This window comes from Entelurus aequoreus, linkage group LG14 (assembly GCF_033978785.1).
Source record: "Entelurus aequoreus isolate RoL-2023_Sb linkage group LG14, RoL_Eaeq_v1.1, whole genome shotgun sequence".
In the NCBI taxonomy this organism is placed as follows: domain Eukaryota; kingdom Metazoa; phylum Chordata; class Actinopteri; order Syngnathiformes; family Syngnathidae; genus Entelurus; species Entelurus aequoreus.
The window spans coordinates 46,202,210-46,219,900 of record NC_084744.1 but is presented as its reverse complement, the minus strand read 5'-3'; the positions used below and the strand labels follow the sequence as shown (position 1 = coordinate 46,219,900).

Sequence of the window (17,691 nt, the reverse complement as noted above, 5' to 3'; positions counted from 1 at the left end):
TGGTTTTTTTATTTTTTTTTATTTTTTTATTTTTTATTAAATCAACATAAAAAACACAAGATACACTTACAATTAGTGCACCAACCCAAAAAACCTCCCTCCCCCATTTACACTCATTCACACTCATTCACACAAAAGGGTTGTTTCTTTCTGTTATTAATATTCTGGTTCCTACATTATATATCAATACAGTCTGCAAGGGATACAGTCCGTAAGCACACATGATTGTGCGTGCTGCTGGTCCACTAATAGTACTAACCTTTATCAGTTAATTTTACTCATTTTCATTAGGCATAATATTGTGTTAATTCCACGACTGTATATATCGGTATCAGTTGATACCGGTATCTGTAATTAAGAGTTGGACAATATCGGAATATCGGATATCGGCAAAAAAGCCAATATCGGACATCCCTATTTAAGACCAATGTCTTGAAAAAATATATCACTCTTGAATCAACACAGTAGTTAATACTATGATCAATGTTAATTAAAAAGTAAATGTGGCATATAAATAAATGGAAGTATAATTGTTTGTATATAGTATATAATTGGTACAAAGGTTTAACTAACACGTGTACAAGGATATTTCACATGCATTTACTGTGTATATAATTAAACAGTGTTTATGTTGTGTACAAGGTGTATTTATAATATGTTGTGCAAAGGAAATTTCATAATTTTTGGAAGCTCATCTTGTATTTGACATTGTTTATAGGGTTAGGCGCAATAAGTGTTCAACTTCAGCCTAAACCCTTTCGGTCTGCAACATTTTCAATTTATGAATGTACAACTGTTTGTTTATGTAAAACTGATTGTTTATTTTGTTGACCACTGACCGAAGAAATAATAAACTAATAAACTAAACGTCTGCTGAAAAACCTAATAATTTAAACATTTTAAATATAAAGTGATTAATATGTTGTTATTCCTCATACATTAATGCAACATCTTGATTTTAGGTGTTCTCTTACACGGCAGACAAAGAAATCCGAACAGACGACCTCTGTTTGGACGTTTCCCGCCTCAACGGGCCTGTCATCATGCTCAAGTGTCACCACATGAAGGGCAATCAGATGTTTGAGTATGACGCCGAGGTAAGAAGGTGGATCGCTTTCCTTCATTGTCATGTTAATTTTCCATTGGGGATTATTAAAGTATTTCTGCTTCTGATTCTGATGGGGAGGGTAAAAATGTTTTCTCAGGATAGTTCCATCTCAATGAGAAATAACACCAGATGGCGCTGTTTGTCATTTTATAAAGCAGCCGCTTGGGTTGCACAGTTCACTTGAGCAGCTGTGTTCTCATCTTTCACCCAGTTTGTTGGCAAATGGGAATATGATTTTGAGGTAAGCATGAGGAGCCATTACTTAGGTGACATTTCTCCTTGTGTCCTATCCTTGTTTGTGCCTTGTACATAGTAAGATATTTAGCCTTTTCATATTGTGTTTGGTCATGAGATTAGATAATTTCCCTGAAAACTGTTTCCCTTTAGAATTAATCACACTATTATACCGTGTGTCAAATCCTAATATATGTCTTTATATTACAGATAAAGCTGTCAAATTAAACATTATTTTAAATCAGATAAATCACATTTTGGAATTTGGATTAATCATGAATTATTAATCACAGGTATTACTCGCTTGCATAAACAAAATGTACTTAATACTCACATTTTTGGACACAAATACGGTTTTATTGTCAGAATTTAATCTAGGTTTAAACATTTTACTTGACTGCATGTAATTTATTTGCACAAAATTTGGTATCAGTTTTTCATGTTGTATTTTGGAGTGCAATTTGCCATCGGGCTCACCAGGCAGAGTCCCCTCACTCATTTTTGTACTGACATATGCATTGATTTGATCACTAACAGTATAACACTTAAGGTAAAAGAGCTTGTTAAATAAATAAATACATTGCATGATTGATGTAAGTGTCTACATCAGGGGTGTCAAACTCAAATACAGAGTGGGCCAAAATTTAAAACTGAACAAAGCCGAGGGCCAAGGTTGAACAAATTAACCTTTTAATAGGGGCCCAAACAAGTTTTGCATTGAATATTGAACAAGCAAGGCTTATATAACTTTATAGTGACATGCAAAATCGAGTTTCAAATAATAATAATTAAAAAATATCCAAATAAATAACCATTCAAAAAGCGCCAACAATACTCATTTTACATTTCATGATTTGAATATTGACTAAGTATTAGTGTTATTATTATTATAAATGCTAACGCATACACACTATTTAAAACAGCGCCGTGATCACTTCCGGGTGTGCGTATATTTACATCATCGTCTGGTCTGCCGCTTTCTTGCTTTGAGGAGGTAATCTGACAAGTTGGAACACTTTGACAGCCATAAAGAACCTGGAACTGGCGAGGACGACATGGAAAGCGCTTGTGTCAGTTGTCATATGCAGCCTTATTCACCATGTACTGTGATTAATACAGCCTTTACTCTTAAGCTTAACCTGCATCAGGACGTGTTTAATGTAAGTCCTGATTTAGACCTGAATTAGCTATAGCCTTTCATAAATAAATTAGACTATTTAACTCAAGACTTTGACAAATCTTAAAGTATTTTAATACATGTCAGCCATTTTAGTAAATCAGTAATTGTAGTTTTTTGACTGCCCCAATTTTGGCAGGTAATCCAATTTAAAATGGCATGTAGTTTACACAAGGATGAGGGTGCAAATACTTTAAAAGCATGTTCACTAAAAGTAGTCCTCGTCCGAGGAATGACGTTCATAATATGTCCCTCAGACTGGAGATTACTCAAGACGAGGGTTGCAAAGGGGTGGAAAGTTTCCGGTAAATTTCCGGTAACTTTCCGGACATTTACCACGGGAAGTTAAGCTCGGGAAGTTTGGAAATTTTGACCATTTTTTGATTATTCAAAGTAGAATAAAATGAGAAGCTTGTAAAACACTAATGCAATGCCACACACAGATATAAATAGTCATTTAAATAATTGGAGTAGTCTTTAAAAATATTTTAATGATGGACAAATGAATAGAAATAGGCTAGATGAATAAATGAACACTCAATCAGCATGCTAAATCAAAATATAACCTACATTCTTGTATGGCAACAGAATGGCTGGCAGAATAGAAGGCAGAGGAAACTACACGTTTTGATTTAGTATTTGCTAGTTGAACTTTACAGATCACATAAAAGGTCATTTCGGATTGCTAACGTTGTTAGCATTAATTAATGGGATTTCCATCCATCCATCCATTTTCTACCGCTTATTCCCTTCGGGGTCGCGGGGGGCGCTGGAGCCTATCTCAGCTACAATAGAGAAAATTAGCATCACGGCTAACGGAGAAATATTTTCGGTTCATTATGAGACTGTGGTGGTACATAAACGTAGCTAGCTAGAGATATTGGCCCCAAAATCGTTAAACAAGTACAGGAACAGCTAGCTAGCTTGAGTGGAAGACTGTTGGAGTAGTCATACAGTAACAAACAATTACACCTCTATTCAATTTAAATACCATAGATTAAATATATTTACCCCAGTAATATCATCAAAACTTACCTGACTGGATGAAGTCCTTGGTCTCAAATACTAGTGTGGCCTCAATAGCCCTGCTGTAGTGTTTAGCATGCTGGGAATTATCTGTGCACGTGATGGAAGAATGCACTGCACATCTGATGGAGGAATGCACTGTGCAGGGTTGAAATTCAACTGAATTTGCATTAAATCAGTTTGTTTTAGCTACTAATCATGATGCAAGATCTAGCATGTTGCATTCAATGTTTATTCCCATTAATTTCCCATTAATTCCCGTTAATTCCCGTTAATTCCCATGGAAAGTTTCCAACTTTGATTATTCCTGGAATTTTGCAACCCTACTCAAGACATCAAATTCCAACCCAAAACTCGGACAAGTCTGAGACTATTTTACTCCATGACAAAGCCATTTCAGTAATCTTGGTTTACAATGTGGTTTAGTCTAGAACTCAGGCTTAATCCCTGCATGGGAAACCGGCTCATAAATTTAGACTTGGACCATTCAACAGGTCCGGAAAGTCATAGTATTGAACAGAGCAAAGAACTCAGCACCTTTAGTTTAATAGTTACATCAAAGTACATCACCTTTAGACTTAGACTTAGACTTCCTTTTAATTGTCATTCAAATTTGAACTTTACAGCACAGATAAGAACGAAATATCGTTACATAACACTTTACACTTTACACTTGCACTCACACTTTTACAATTCAACAAGATAAAAATTAGTCAGAAGCAGCAGATCATAAACAAGTGAAGTAATCATGGTGGACGTGTGTCTTAAAATATGATGTAGGCATACGATATAACTTAAGCTAATTGTTACATTTTGGTGTGAGTGTTATTGGTCTGGGCCGCACGATACAGAGACGGCAGGCGAAGAGCAGGTAAAAATGCATTTAATGACAAAAACAAAAATAATGCAGCAGGGAAGTGCACAGCCATATGGCATAAGGCGCACACAAGCATATGGAACACTAATTAACATGAAAGAAAACTAAGCAAAAAGCACAGGGACCGTTCTGCAGCATAGAAGTACAAAGCATATAATGATCCAGCCAGGTACGGACGATAGGGCTGGCATAAAAAGCATCCTGATTGACAACCAAGAACAGGTGTATCCTGATTGCCAATCAGGGACAGGTGAGGGAACCAGCCCTCAGACAGAAGTAGTGGTAAAAAGGAGGCAAACAGTAAATGAAACAAAAATAATACAACAAAATACCAACAACTAAAAATGATTCCCATGAGAGATCCTGGAACTAATATATTTTGTTGTAATAAAATGTCAGTGACTGCAGGTGAAACACAAAAAAATTGGAAAATCGTGCAAACGCTCACTCATGTGAGCAATTCAACCTCAAATGTGAAACTAATATGTGCTTTTAATTCATTACATGCTTATTGAGATATGTTAAGCCTTTATTTCTTATCATTTTGATGATCGTGGCTTACAGTTTTTAAAACCCCACATTTTCTAAGATTTTCAATTTTAGGTTTTCATAAGCTACAAGCCATCCATCCATCCATCCATCCATCCATCCATCCATCCATTTTCTACCGCTTTTCCCTTTTGGGGTCGCGGGGGGTCGCTGGAGCCTATCTCAGCTGCATTCGGGCGGCAGGCGGGGTACACCCTGGACAAGTCACCACCTCATCGCAGGGCCAACACAGATAGACAGACAACATTCACACTCACATTCACACACTAGGGACCATTTAGTGTTGCCAATCAACCTATCCCCAGGTGCATGTCTTTGGAGGTGGGAGGAAGCCGGAGTACCCAAAGCCATAATCATCAAAATTATATCAAAAGAAGGCTTGCAATATCTCTAGTTGCATGTTATTAGCCTATGTCTTGTATTAGATTTACCTTGTAAATCGAATTGCTGAAATAAACAAACCTTCGCACAATATTCAAATTTCTTGAGTTTCACCTGTATATTATGGTTACTCTGTAATTAAGCTGTATCTGCTGATATGTTGACACAACACTGTAAGGAATGCACAACTTTCCATCCAATATCAAACAAACCCTGGGGGAAATCAATGTATTATCCATTGTTGTCTGGGTGCATTCTAAATATAAAAACAGGAATAATTCATACATGGGGAGGACTGGTCTCTGTTGTATACAACCGCAGGGTTTCACCACTGCCAGCGACTGTTTATTTTTAGCCTGAGTGTGACCAACAGTGGCTGAAGTCTTGGGCGGCTACATTTAACCATTTACATTTCATTGGCTCATCACTTTGCGCAGGATCACCTGACCCTTCTGTATTCTCATTAATTTGATCTTTTTTGCTTCAAGCCTAAAGTCATTTAGAATATATCACTATATTGTAGCTATACAACTTACAAAGGGGAAAAAAAACCTCCAAACAGTTCCCACAAGAACTTTGATATTTTCCACACGGCATGATCAGGGAAAGGAAGTTCCCTGAAGGACTTTGATTGATCAGACCAGACATTTTTAAAGGAGCTTCATCGCCTAAAAGACACAAGGTGGTAGTAAATGTTCCTTGGAGCATTGAACGCTGCTGGCATGCAGACTATTTTCAGAAGCGTAATTCGCAAGAGAGCGTTGATATTTGTTGCGCAACTGAGAACATAAGTCCCATAGGAATGCTCACATTCCTTATGCATAGGTGAGAAAGTATGGTTCCCAAGAGAAGTGTGATTGATCCAACTTCTTCAGACATCTGAAGAAGTTGGCAGAAAATTTGCACAGTTGTTGAAAGGGGAATTTCTTTCTGTTTTGAACTCATGTCAGAATAATGTTGTGTGTTGAAGTTGGAAGTTGAGGTTTCTGATTATTGTTAATATTCCTCTACAGACCACAAGCTAATTGACTGAATCAATAAAACCTCAAGTACCGCACTATATTTGGCACCAATCTATTATGTCATTGATTATTATTTCCATCCCAGTTTTAAGGAGACCATGAATCAAATCGTGTTTGGTTTGACATTGAGATTAAGGAGAATGAAAAAAAATTGTTTGATTCGACTTTACCTCACACCATGGCGTGAAGTTCCCATGAACATATAGATATTTTTCAGGCAGTATTGTTCCCTCAAGAATGTTTAATCCATCATATTCCACATCCAAAAACACTGTTGCATTTGAATTGGCTCATGATGATTGATCACTTTAGAAACCTTAGAGGTTTATGTCTATGTTTCATTAATTTACCATCAGGTTACACCTCTCTTCTGGACTGTGAAAGTAGGGTGAAGAATATAGCCTCTGCGAGGAGATAGGATAATGAGGAAGACCCTGGTTGTGAGAATGTCCCTAAGCATTCACCCTCCTGCTGTCACTCAACCACCAGCAGACACATTACCTTCCAAGTTTGGGATATCATGATGGTTCCGCTCCACCCGCTTGAAAAACATGGTAGACTAAGTGCTGCTAATGTCATCTTAATGGTTCCAGGCTTCAGCAAATACGCTTTCAGCCATGTCAAAGACCTGGAGCATTTGAGCTCTTGGTAATTGACAAACTGAGAGTGGATGTTTGCATGGGGACAGATGGGAAGATGTGACCCACTTGCAAGTATAGATCAGATCGAGCTCCTTTTTGAAAGAGTTTGCAGGTCAAATGTCTGGATTCTCGTTCTGGATGATTCATATTTTAAGTCTTTAAAGGGGAACTGCACTTTTTTTGGAATTGCACCTTTCATTCACAATCCTTACAAGCACACATGCAATATGTATTTCTTTAATTGATGCATGGTAAATCATAAATAAAAGCTAGCACAATAAGTGGCTAACCATACTGGCAATGGGGATCTGAAAAACCTCCATCAACGTTTTATATTAATGTGTAGTAACAAGCACGTACATAACAATGTTCTCTATTTGCTACAACAACTACTACTAATCATTGCAGACTTCATGAAAGCCAAGAACGACTACTTTGGGACACATGGATATCCAGAACCTTGTGTTTTTGAGACGGAGTATAAGGAGGATAAACTACAAGTTTTAGAAGCTGAGTGATAAGCAGATCCAACAAGTAGCAGTATTGCTAAGTGCTGAACAAGAAATACATACTACGAACCTAATAAAGTACCGTATTTTTCGGACTATAAGTCGCAGTTTTTTTCATAGTTTGGCCAGGGGTGCGACTTATACTCAGGAGCGACTTATGTGTGAAATTATTAACACATTACCGTAAAATATCAAATAATATTATTTAGCTCATTCACGTAAGAGACTAGACGTATAAGATTTCATCGGATTTAGCGATTATGAGTGACAGATTGTTTGGTAAACGTATAGCATGTTCTATATGTTGTAGTTATTTGAATGACTCTTACCATAATATGTTACGTTAACATACCAGGCATGTTCTCAGTTGGTTATTTATGCGTCATATTTAACGTACACTTTTTCAGCCTGTTGTTCACTATTCTTTATTTATTTTAAATTGCCTTTCAAATGTCTATTCTTGGTGTTGGGTTTTATCAAATAAATTTCCCCAAAAAATGCGACTTATACTCCAGTACGACTTATATATGTTTTTTTCCTTCTTTATTATGCATTTTCGGCCGGTGCGACTTATACTCCGGAGCGACTTACAGTCCGAAAAATACGGTATTCACTTACTGTACAATGTCCCCTCTCATTTGGATGCTGATTGATTGGATGTTGAAATATTTCAACAATTAGATGATCATCATAATCCTCCTCAGGTAAAAAATGCTGAACGCAAAAAAGCGTATTGTCTCGTCTTCTGGGTATAATATGGACTTCTTGGTTTGTGGCCACAACTTTCTACCATACAAGTGAGAGGCATGACTTAAATTCTAGCACTAACTTTTACCAACTCAGAGGCGATGCACCAGCTCTGCGTTAACTCATGAAAACAATGTCGCTAATACTTGGTCAATATGCAGGTCACAACATGTAAATTGAGTGTTGTTGGCGGTTTTTGGATGTTTTTTCAGGGGGCTTTATAAGTGGAATATATAACTTCCATTAGCTACATTGTTAGCCACCTCTTGTTGGACTCTTCATGCGATTAGAATACACAAAAAAGAGAAAAAAACATACAGTATGTGTGCTCGTCTCACCTAGGGATTGTGGATAAGCAAAATTCCAAAATAAGTGCAGTTCCCCTTTAATGTCACCATTACCTAATGTTTGGTTAATATCCTGGATAATCTCCTGTAAAGAATTATAAAATGACCAAGCTCCCAAAGGGGAGTCCATCCCTCACAGTTCACCAACCATCCATCCCTCTTCCGGGGCAAGTGCTCCTTCCCAACCGAGATCAGCAACCCATCCATCCATTTTCAGCCGCTTGTCCCTTTTAGGGTCGCGGGGGGTGCTGGAGCCTATTCGGGCGGAAGGCGGGGTACACCCTGGACAAGTCGCCACTTCATCGCAGGGCCAACACAGCAAGACAGACAACATTCACACTCACATTCACACACTAGGGCCAATTTAGTGTTGCCAATCAGCCTATCCCCAGGTGCATGTGTTTTGGAGGTGGGAGGAAGCTGGAGTACCCGGAGGGAACCCACGCAGTCACGGGGAGAACATGCAAACTCCACACAAAAAGATCCTGAGCCCAAGATCGGACTCAGGACCTTCGTATTGTGAGGCACATGCAGTAACCCCTTTTCCACCGTACTGCCCAAGATCAGCAACTATTTTATTATATATTTTTGATAGAAAGTAACTTGAATATACTTGAGATTAGTCAATGTAGAGCTTGTATATCTGTACAGATTTATTATCCACTGAAATTTAGTCAACACACAGCCATTATTGTCTGGCAACACAAGTTAATACACGTCACAGTAAACATGACCACAGTGTCCAAAGTGTGAATGATAGTGTGAGCACAATTGTTATTTCGCACTGCCTGAACCCTCTTGAACAACAGAGCTACAAAGGTTGTTACTGGAATCCTAATTATGTCATCACTGGTGGAGTTGGTGGATGTTAGACACCTTGCAATTCTCCACTTTTGGTCTGGAGACATAATTGGCCACTCCATCACCTGCACCTTCAGCTTTCTCAACAAGGCACTTATCATCTTGGAGGTGCGTGTAGGCTCGTCATCATGTTGGAAAACTTACCCAAAGGAATGCATCATGCTCTGCTTCACAAAGTCACTGTACGTGTCGGAATTCATATTTTGTTCTATGAACCACAGCTTCCCCTGTAGGGATAGGTATTGTTTGCATTTGAACGAACACTAGCACTCTGCACTTTTAAAATGGTGCTAGTGCTTTAACGGTGACCGAACCGGTAACACAAGTAAAACATACAGTACACTCTTATGTTAAAAAAACAATGCCTTTCAAATTTTTGACCAATTTTGTGACATTCTAGTTGGACTGACCAGTAATTTAAACACTTCAATAATATAAATTAGCGGTGTTGTACATGCTGTTGTGAGTGTGTTCTGGTTGTCAGTAAAGTTTATAAAGAGATTAGACTCTGATTCTGTCTCACAATATGTTACTTGCATTGTGTCCTGGATCTTCTTGGAGGCTTCCTACGGGTCAGAACTAAGCACCTACCAATTGAGGTGTCTGGGAGGGTCATTCTGACCAGATGCCAAAGCCATTTCCTGTGGCTTGGTATTAGAGAAGCAGCAGCTTTACTTTGAGTTTACTTTGAGTTCCTCCCTTTCGCTTAGGGAGAGCCCCCCTCAGCCGTACTGTACCCGCGATCCTGTCCTTTCAGTCACTAAACAAAGCTCATGACCATAGATGAGGGTAGGAACGTAGATTGACTAGTAAATTGAGAGCTTTGCTTCATGTCTCAGCTCCCTCTTCCCCATGAAGGACCGATGCAGAGTCCGATCCATTCTTCCCTAACTCATGAACAAGATTCCAAGGTACTTGAAGTCCTGTGGGGCAGGATTTTATCCCCGACCGGAAGATGACACTATACCATTTTCAGGGCAGGAAACATGGAATGCTTGAACTTGAAAGTGCTGATTCTCATCCTAGTCATTTCACACTGGGGCTGTGAACCAATCCAGTGTAAGCTGCCCAATTAAGCCCGCAAAACTGCTTCATCTGCAAAAAGCACAAACCAAATCCTGAAGCCACCAAAATTGATCCCCTTAATGGTCTGACTGCGCCTAAAAAAATCAGTCTATAAAAGTTTTGAACAGAATCAGTAACAAAGGACAACCCTAGCAAAGTCCAACCCTCAATGGAAGAGGGTCTGACTTATTGCCAGCAATGCGGACCAACCCGGTCAAATGGCAGTGGACTGTCACAATCACGCGGTCCGATACACCGTACTCCTCACAGAATTTACCGAGGGACACAGTTGAAGACCTTCGAATGTCCCACAAAACACATTTAGATTGGTTAGGCAAACTACCATGTACCCTCAAGGACTAAGCTGAAAACCACACTTCTCCTCCTAAATCCAAGGTACGACAATTGGCTGAGCCTCCAATCCAGTGCCAATGAATAGACCTTACCAAGAAGGCTGAAATATATCTAAGTGTAATCTATTTAATATTGTCTAGCACTGTGATAAAAATGGTTGCTAAAATGTAAGGAGTGTGCTCACTTTTGTGAGATACTGTACCAGTTCTAGAAATGGGTAAAGCAAGAAGAGAAAAGATTCGGGTAATGCATGGATGATATTTTGAGCAACAGAGAAAAAGAAAAACATACATAAGTATTTTGATCTTCAAGTGCACAGGAGTAGACACAGACACACTAAATGCCACAAAACAGCTTCCTGTCCTTCTGTCTCTTTCTTTACAATCAGAATATAACCCAAGTAAGAAGGCATCAAATAATTTATCCAAAGCTTATTGCTTAAATGAAGGTGCTCTAGCCTCATTCTTTGAGGTCAGTGGTTTCTAAAGAGCATCCACAGCTAATGCAAGAATTCTACTCACCAGTTCAGTGCATACAATCATTACCAAATATCATTACAGGTGACACTATTATTTTCAATTAACCCCCTACAAAGTGTAGATCTGCATAACTAACACATATTAACATGCAACAATAGTGCAATTTGTGTTCTTTAGTTGGGAAGCTATTTAAATACTGAAATGTTTTACTTAATATTTGGTGGACTAATGAGGTTTCATGGTGATTTGCATGTTTATAAAAGTATTAGTATTTTATTCATTAACTTTTTAACTAATAAGACATCAAAACCCAGTTACCAATTTAAAAATTACACATTTTCTGGAGCATTGGTTGCTGAGATAAGTTTAACCCCAAGGCTCTCTGACTGCTCACCAAAATATATATATATATATATATTTAGTGCAAAATTTTCCGAATTATAATACTCTTTCCTTCCTTTTTACTTGCCACAGAAGCACACCTTTCTCCACATTATCACCCAGTCATGTTTGACCATCAGCCGTCTCGAGGACGGCACTTTCGGCCCCACTGTGGAGTACTGTAACAACAGCCCTGTTCAGGCCTGGATCCTGCACAACTACACGCGGGTGGAGGTCGCTAGGCGCCTTTACTACAGCCCCACTGACTATTTTCTTTAGGCTGCAGTCGGGTCTGGAGGGCTCTTGAGTCTGAGGTGAGCAGTGTTGTAAACATCCGACCTTGTAGTAGTAGTAGACTAGAAGTAGTAGTCTTTTGTCTTTAGACCTGTTAGTTGTGAGAGTAGAACACTGCTTTGGCTTACTAGTACAAACCTACAGCGAACACTCGGAACGCAGAGTGCATTTGAAATGAAGGTTCACTAAACATAATCCTGATAATCATATTTTTTCCTCTCCAGCCTCTCCTTTTTTGCTTTATTTTTTTGTGGGTGTTGTGGACCATACAGTCGGCCCACATCTATTGCGGTTAATTGGTACTGGACATGGCAGCAGTAAACACATTTCAGCGAAGTAGGATTATTATTATTTACACATTGCAAATGATTTGCCACTTGACAAGATTTAACATTTTATTTCTAGAAATTTTACTAGTTTTAAGAGATATTTAGTTATTTTTAGCCATTGACTTTACAGCATAATATTAATTTTTAAATATTAATTTTTAATTGCTGTTTTGTCTATTATAGTTTAAAAAAATGTTCAAATTTAAAAAAAAAACTTCAAACAAGATATTTTGGTTTTCCCCACATAGAACATCTTGTTTAAAAGATCCGCAACATACTGAGGATGCTTAATTTAAGAATCACACTTTTCAGAATAAAATACATATTTATAGCTAAACAGTCCTGCTAATTTCTGCCAGTCTGCCCCACAACAAAAGGATAGAGAAAAAGAAGGCACTTATCGACTACAGCGAGGACTACAGCAGCGGACTCGCGCAAAGCACTTTGGGTAAATGTATGCCATATATGGATAATGCACTGACGTCACTGAAAAACAAAGCAAATTCCAAATGGCTTTTTTAGAAGAAGTATGAAGGAAGGCAAGATTATTTTATAAATAACTCCACAATGCCTCCACAATTTTTGGGACTTATGCAGTAGGGCTGCACGATTAATTGAAATCAAATTGGCATAAAAGTTTTAATTAGTGCGATTACGTGACCCCAAGAGGCGGAGGGCTTTTTTCCGCCATCACTGGCATTTGAGTGACAGACATGTTCGCAAATCAGAATTGTTGAGCCTCGTGTTTGTTCTTGTCTTGCTTCAAATGGAGTAAGAGACATCTCACTCTGTGTATTGCTGTCAGCGCACCTCCGCGCATTTATTTAACACTAGAATTACCTGAATGCAGTGAGCCCTCTTTTCAGTCATTCACACTATTTGTCTTGGTGGGCGCAGACTAGATCTGGGCGCCAGTTTTACACACACAGGAAGCACGAACAGACAGCCTCCCCACTCACGACTCGCCGCAAAGTAACAACAATTAGGACGAAAAAAAAGGTTACAAAGCCAAATGTCCGGTTATGGTAATATTTCAGCTTCAAATCGAATCTGCATCATCGGCACATCAACATGGACAAACGTGCAAAAATGCCGTCATCACGTGATGGCAATAAACAAAAAGACAACATCCGACGAGCTTTTCCAACTGGGAAAAAAATGCGCTTTAAGATGTTCAATATTTATTCAATTAAAACTATTGCTCACAGAACTGAGAGTCTGTTTAATTGTTTGTATTTTTATTTATTTAAGATAGTTATTTACCTTCCAATTACAGTACAATGGTGAAACGTTCTACAATAGTGAGAAGTAAAAGTTGATATCCTTTTAAATGGTTACTTGCATTATTATATATTATGATTACATTACTAACTCGCCTTCCGTCCGAATGCAGCTGGGATAGGCTCCAGCACCCCCCGAGACCCCAAGAGAGACAAGCGGTAGAAAATGGATGGATGGATGGATGGATGGATGATTACATTACATTCTAAATGATAAATAAATGATAAATGGGTTATACTTGTATAGCGCTTTTCTACCTTCAAGGTACTCAAAGCGCTTTGACACTATTTCCACATTCACCCATTCACACACACATTCACACACTGATGGCGGGAGCTGCCATGCAAGGTGCTAACCAGCAGCCATCAGGAGCAAGGGTGAAGTGTCTTGCCCAAAGACACAACGGACGTGACTAGGATGGTAGAAGGTGGGGATTGAACCCCAGTAACCAGCAACCTTCTGATTGCTGGCACGGCCACACTACCAACTTCGCCACGCCGTAAACAATGTATAGTTTTTATTGATTATTTCTTCAGTTTAAGAGCATGATGTAGATCAGAGGTGTCAAAGTCGTTTTCACTGAGGGCCACATCCAGGGGCGGATTAAGAAATTTTGGCCCCCTGGGCCTGACATGGTCTTGGCCCCTCAACCCCGCCCGCGTGTGGGCGCACACACACGCACGCACTATGCAAGAAATACTGTATACTGTGAACAGACATGCACACTGTACTGTACAGAAGAGTGCACATACTGCACACACACTATTAGGTATACCACACAGACACTGACAAGCACAGGTTTCACACAGACACAGGGGGAGGGGATAAATGGCCTAAAAATAAACATTTTTGAAAATGATTACGCCCACTTCAGTGATGGTGCATTGGGTCATTTGAGAGATATTATGTATTGGAAGTTGGTAGCTATCATGAAATAAACCCCCCAACCCACCCAAAAAACTAAATCGGACATGATTTTTGCCCCCTTTTCCTCCCTTCTATCATTAAAAATAAAATAATATCTTAGGAAAACACATTGGCATAACGGCAGCTGTGCAGCAAATTGAGGCTCAAAGTCTGTATCTATTTGTGGTTAAGCTTGAGGAGAAGGAGAAAGGTAAAATGATAACATGCATCGGAGAGCACCACAAAGAAAGGTGTAGGCCAGTTCATGGTACAAGGGCTGCATGCAGGTCAAGATAGCCCATTTCCAAGAATGCTATAGTGGCTGGACAGGCACTGGACATGTCCTGAACTTTGTGTCAGACGTGGCTGCCGAATACTTGGATGAAGTGAAGCAGCTGACAGATCTCATGCTGCCCCATCTGAAGACTGTCCTGGCCAGGCAGAGGATGGATGAGGAGACCTTCCCAATGGACCCTGTCAGTGAACAGGCTAGTAACATTGATGGCACCCCTGTGCACAACATTGGGATGGAGAGACAATGTGGCAAGGTGGACTACAAACTGAAGAAGTTGGGCACACTGAACGCAGTCAATAGGTCAATAATTTTACAGAAGAGCCAGGAGCTTCAGAGGTTTCAAGGCAGCAGCACAAGCAAAAAGGGAGGTTGAACTCAACTGGAGTAAATTCATGAAGGCAAAATTCGAGAGTAGGGCAGATGAGAAACAAGAGATGGCTCAAAGAAAGGAGAGTAAGAGACTAGACATGCTGGACACACTGAAATCTTTTGATGGCCCCTTCACGATAGTGGGGAAGTTGAAAAGTTCCTTGTGGATGAAAGTCAGCACAAGAATGCAAAGCTGCAGAGAATGAAGCTTGAGGTTCAGTTTGCCAGAGAAAGCACCAAGCTTCTGCCTAAAGTCAATCCTATCTTCACAATCCAGGTGACACTTCCCAGAAATGGCAAAAGTGCAATTCTCCAAGTCATAATGGATACTTAGAATTTTATGGTGGTGGTAAGTATTCATGAAAACAGGTAGCCTAACATTAGTGAATGGGTGAATTCTGGAAATAACCTAAAAATCTTACACAGTGCACCTTTAAGCAAGGGGTTTCTTTCGTGCTTTCAATTTTGCAAAATCATCCACCACATCATTGAAGTCCAACTCTCTTGTCAGCTCACTCTCAATTGCCATTAGAGATAACGCATTTAATCTTTTCTGAGTCATTCTTGTGCGCAGCTCATTTTTTACTCTTGACAAAAGAGAGAATGAGCGTTCTCCCTCACAGTTACTGACCGGTAGAGTGAGAAAAATCTGTAGCGCAATGTATGTATTAGGAAACGTAGGCTGTAGTCCAAAATGTATTATTGTTTTGAGCAGTCCTGAAGGGGTCCTCTCCTCATCAGTGTTGTTGAGCTGTATAAAAGATTTGAACTGTATAAGCTCCTGTCCAAGACTTTCATTGAGGTCAGATGGGTATGATTCAGTGAGAATCTTGGCCTTGTGAAGGACTGAAGCATTGGACTCTGTATCCAAAGAGAAAAGGACACTGAACAAATTGTTCAGATGTTTGTAGGCCTCCAGACGGTGATTAAGGCTTGAACTCAGTTGATCAATAGAGGCAATAAATGTCTCTATTTGAAACAGTTGCCTTCCCTCAAGCACAACATCTGGGGATGCTGATTCATCAGCAAACTTTTTACGTTTCCTCGTCCGTTCAGCCCTGTAAGATGGGGTGCCACCCAACATGTTTAAGGCTTTCTGCTCAAAATGATCAAATAGATCTCTTTGGGAGAGAACAAAGGTGCGCAGAGATTCCAGCAATCTAACTGCTGTACCAAGGTCCATGTCTGCTTTTTGAAGTTGCAGACTTGTGGCCTGAAATCTGGACAGAACAGTGTCCCAAAAGCCTGCCATGAAGGCCATCTCAAGTGAATCCAGCTTCCGCACTAGACTGTCAGCTTCAGTTCGTGTGTCTCGTTTCTCTGTGTCATCAGTGGAAATAACCTGTAGTGCTGCTTTTATTTTACTGTAGTTCTGCCACAGTGCTTTGGTAGATTCTGCACGGCAACTCCAACGCGTGTTGGATAAAGCTTTAAGTGTGAGATCTATGTTGGAATTGCCAAATACCCTGTCCCATCGGTGTGTGGATGCAGTTGTGAAGTTGTAAATAGACTGAATCAAGTCAAAATACTTAGAGACTTCATTTCCACATCTGTCAATGCTGTTGACTCCCACCAAATTCAAAGAGTGAGCTGCACATGGAATATAGTGTATTAATGGGTTGCTTTTCTTTAAGTGAGCCTGCAACCCATTATACCTCCCTGACATGTTGCTGGCATTATCATAAGCCTGCCCCCTGCAATTTGACAGCTCTAACCCTAGATTTTCCAACACAGACATGACACAGTTAGCCAAACTTTCACCTGTATGGCTAGTAATGGGCTCAAAACCCACAAAGCGTTCAACAACACTGCCCTCTTTGCTAACAAAACGGAATATGAATGTCAATTGGTCCACATGAGATAAATCTGGGGTTGAATCCACAATGATAGAGTAGTATTTGCTTGCTTGCAGTTCATCTGCTATAGCCTGTTTGGTTTTTGCACCCATCAATTCAATGAATTCCTCACAAATGGTGGAGGACAGATATGAGGTATTACCTCGACCCATCTGCCCAAACTTTCTGATGTGATCCTTTAGAAAGGGATCAAATTCAGCCAGGACCTCCAGAATACCAAGGTAGTTCCCATTGAGAGGAGACCCTAACGATTCATTTTTACCCCTAAATGCAAGGCCCCTTTCTGCAAGGAATTTAATGACTGCAACAACTCTTTGTAACACCTGCCTCCAATAGCTGCTCTCTGCCTGAAACTGTTTGAACAGGTCTGCATCAACTGTGGCACCTTTGGCGCGGTTCAAGACTGCTTGCATGCAGGTTATGTGCTCAGCACTTCGCTCATGTTCACCAAATCTTTCTGAGTGTTTCCAATCACAATAGCCTGTCACAAAAGAATGCGTTTTTGGGGAAAACAGTTTGCATGCAAAGCAGTAAACATTACCAGTAGAGGGAGAGTACATCAGCCACTCTCTTTGTACTCGTTGTCCATTGGGCAAGTGTGAA

The 17,691-nt window shown here is 39.7% G+C and overlaps 1 protein-coding gene across 8 annotated transcripts in view; it reads left to right on the top strand.

Annotated features, from left to right (window-relative positions):
* The window catches only part of galnt13 (UDP-N-acetyl-alpha-D-galactosamine:polypeptide N-acetylgalactosaminyltransferase 13), a 128,202-nt gene that overhangs the window by 71,651 nt on the left and 38,860 nt on the right, over positions 1-17,691 (top strand). For 4 of the 8 annotated variants that reach the window (XM_062069984.1, XM_062069990.1, XM_062069983.1 and 1 more), the window contains 3 exons: positions 963-1,097; positions 1,320-1,349; positions 11,852-12,072. In XM_062069984.1, the coding sequence (XP_061925968.1) occupies positions 963-1,097; positions 1,320-1,349; positions 11,852-12,037 (351 nt within the window). In that variant the 3' untranslated portion in view covers positions 12,038-12,072. The remainder of the gene's footprint in view (positions 1-962; positions 1,098-1,319; positions 1,350-11,851; positions 12,073-17,691) is intronic. The other 4 variants (XM_062069986.1, XM_062069989.1, XM_062069987.1 and 1 more) reach the window with 3 other exon arrangements.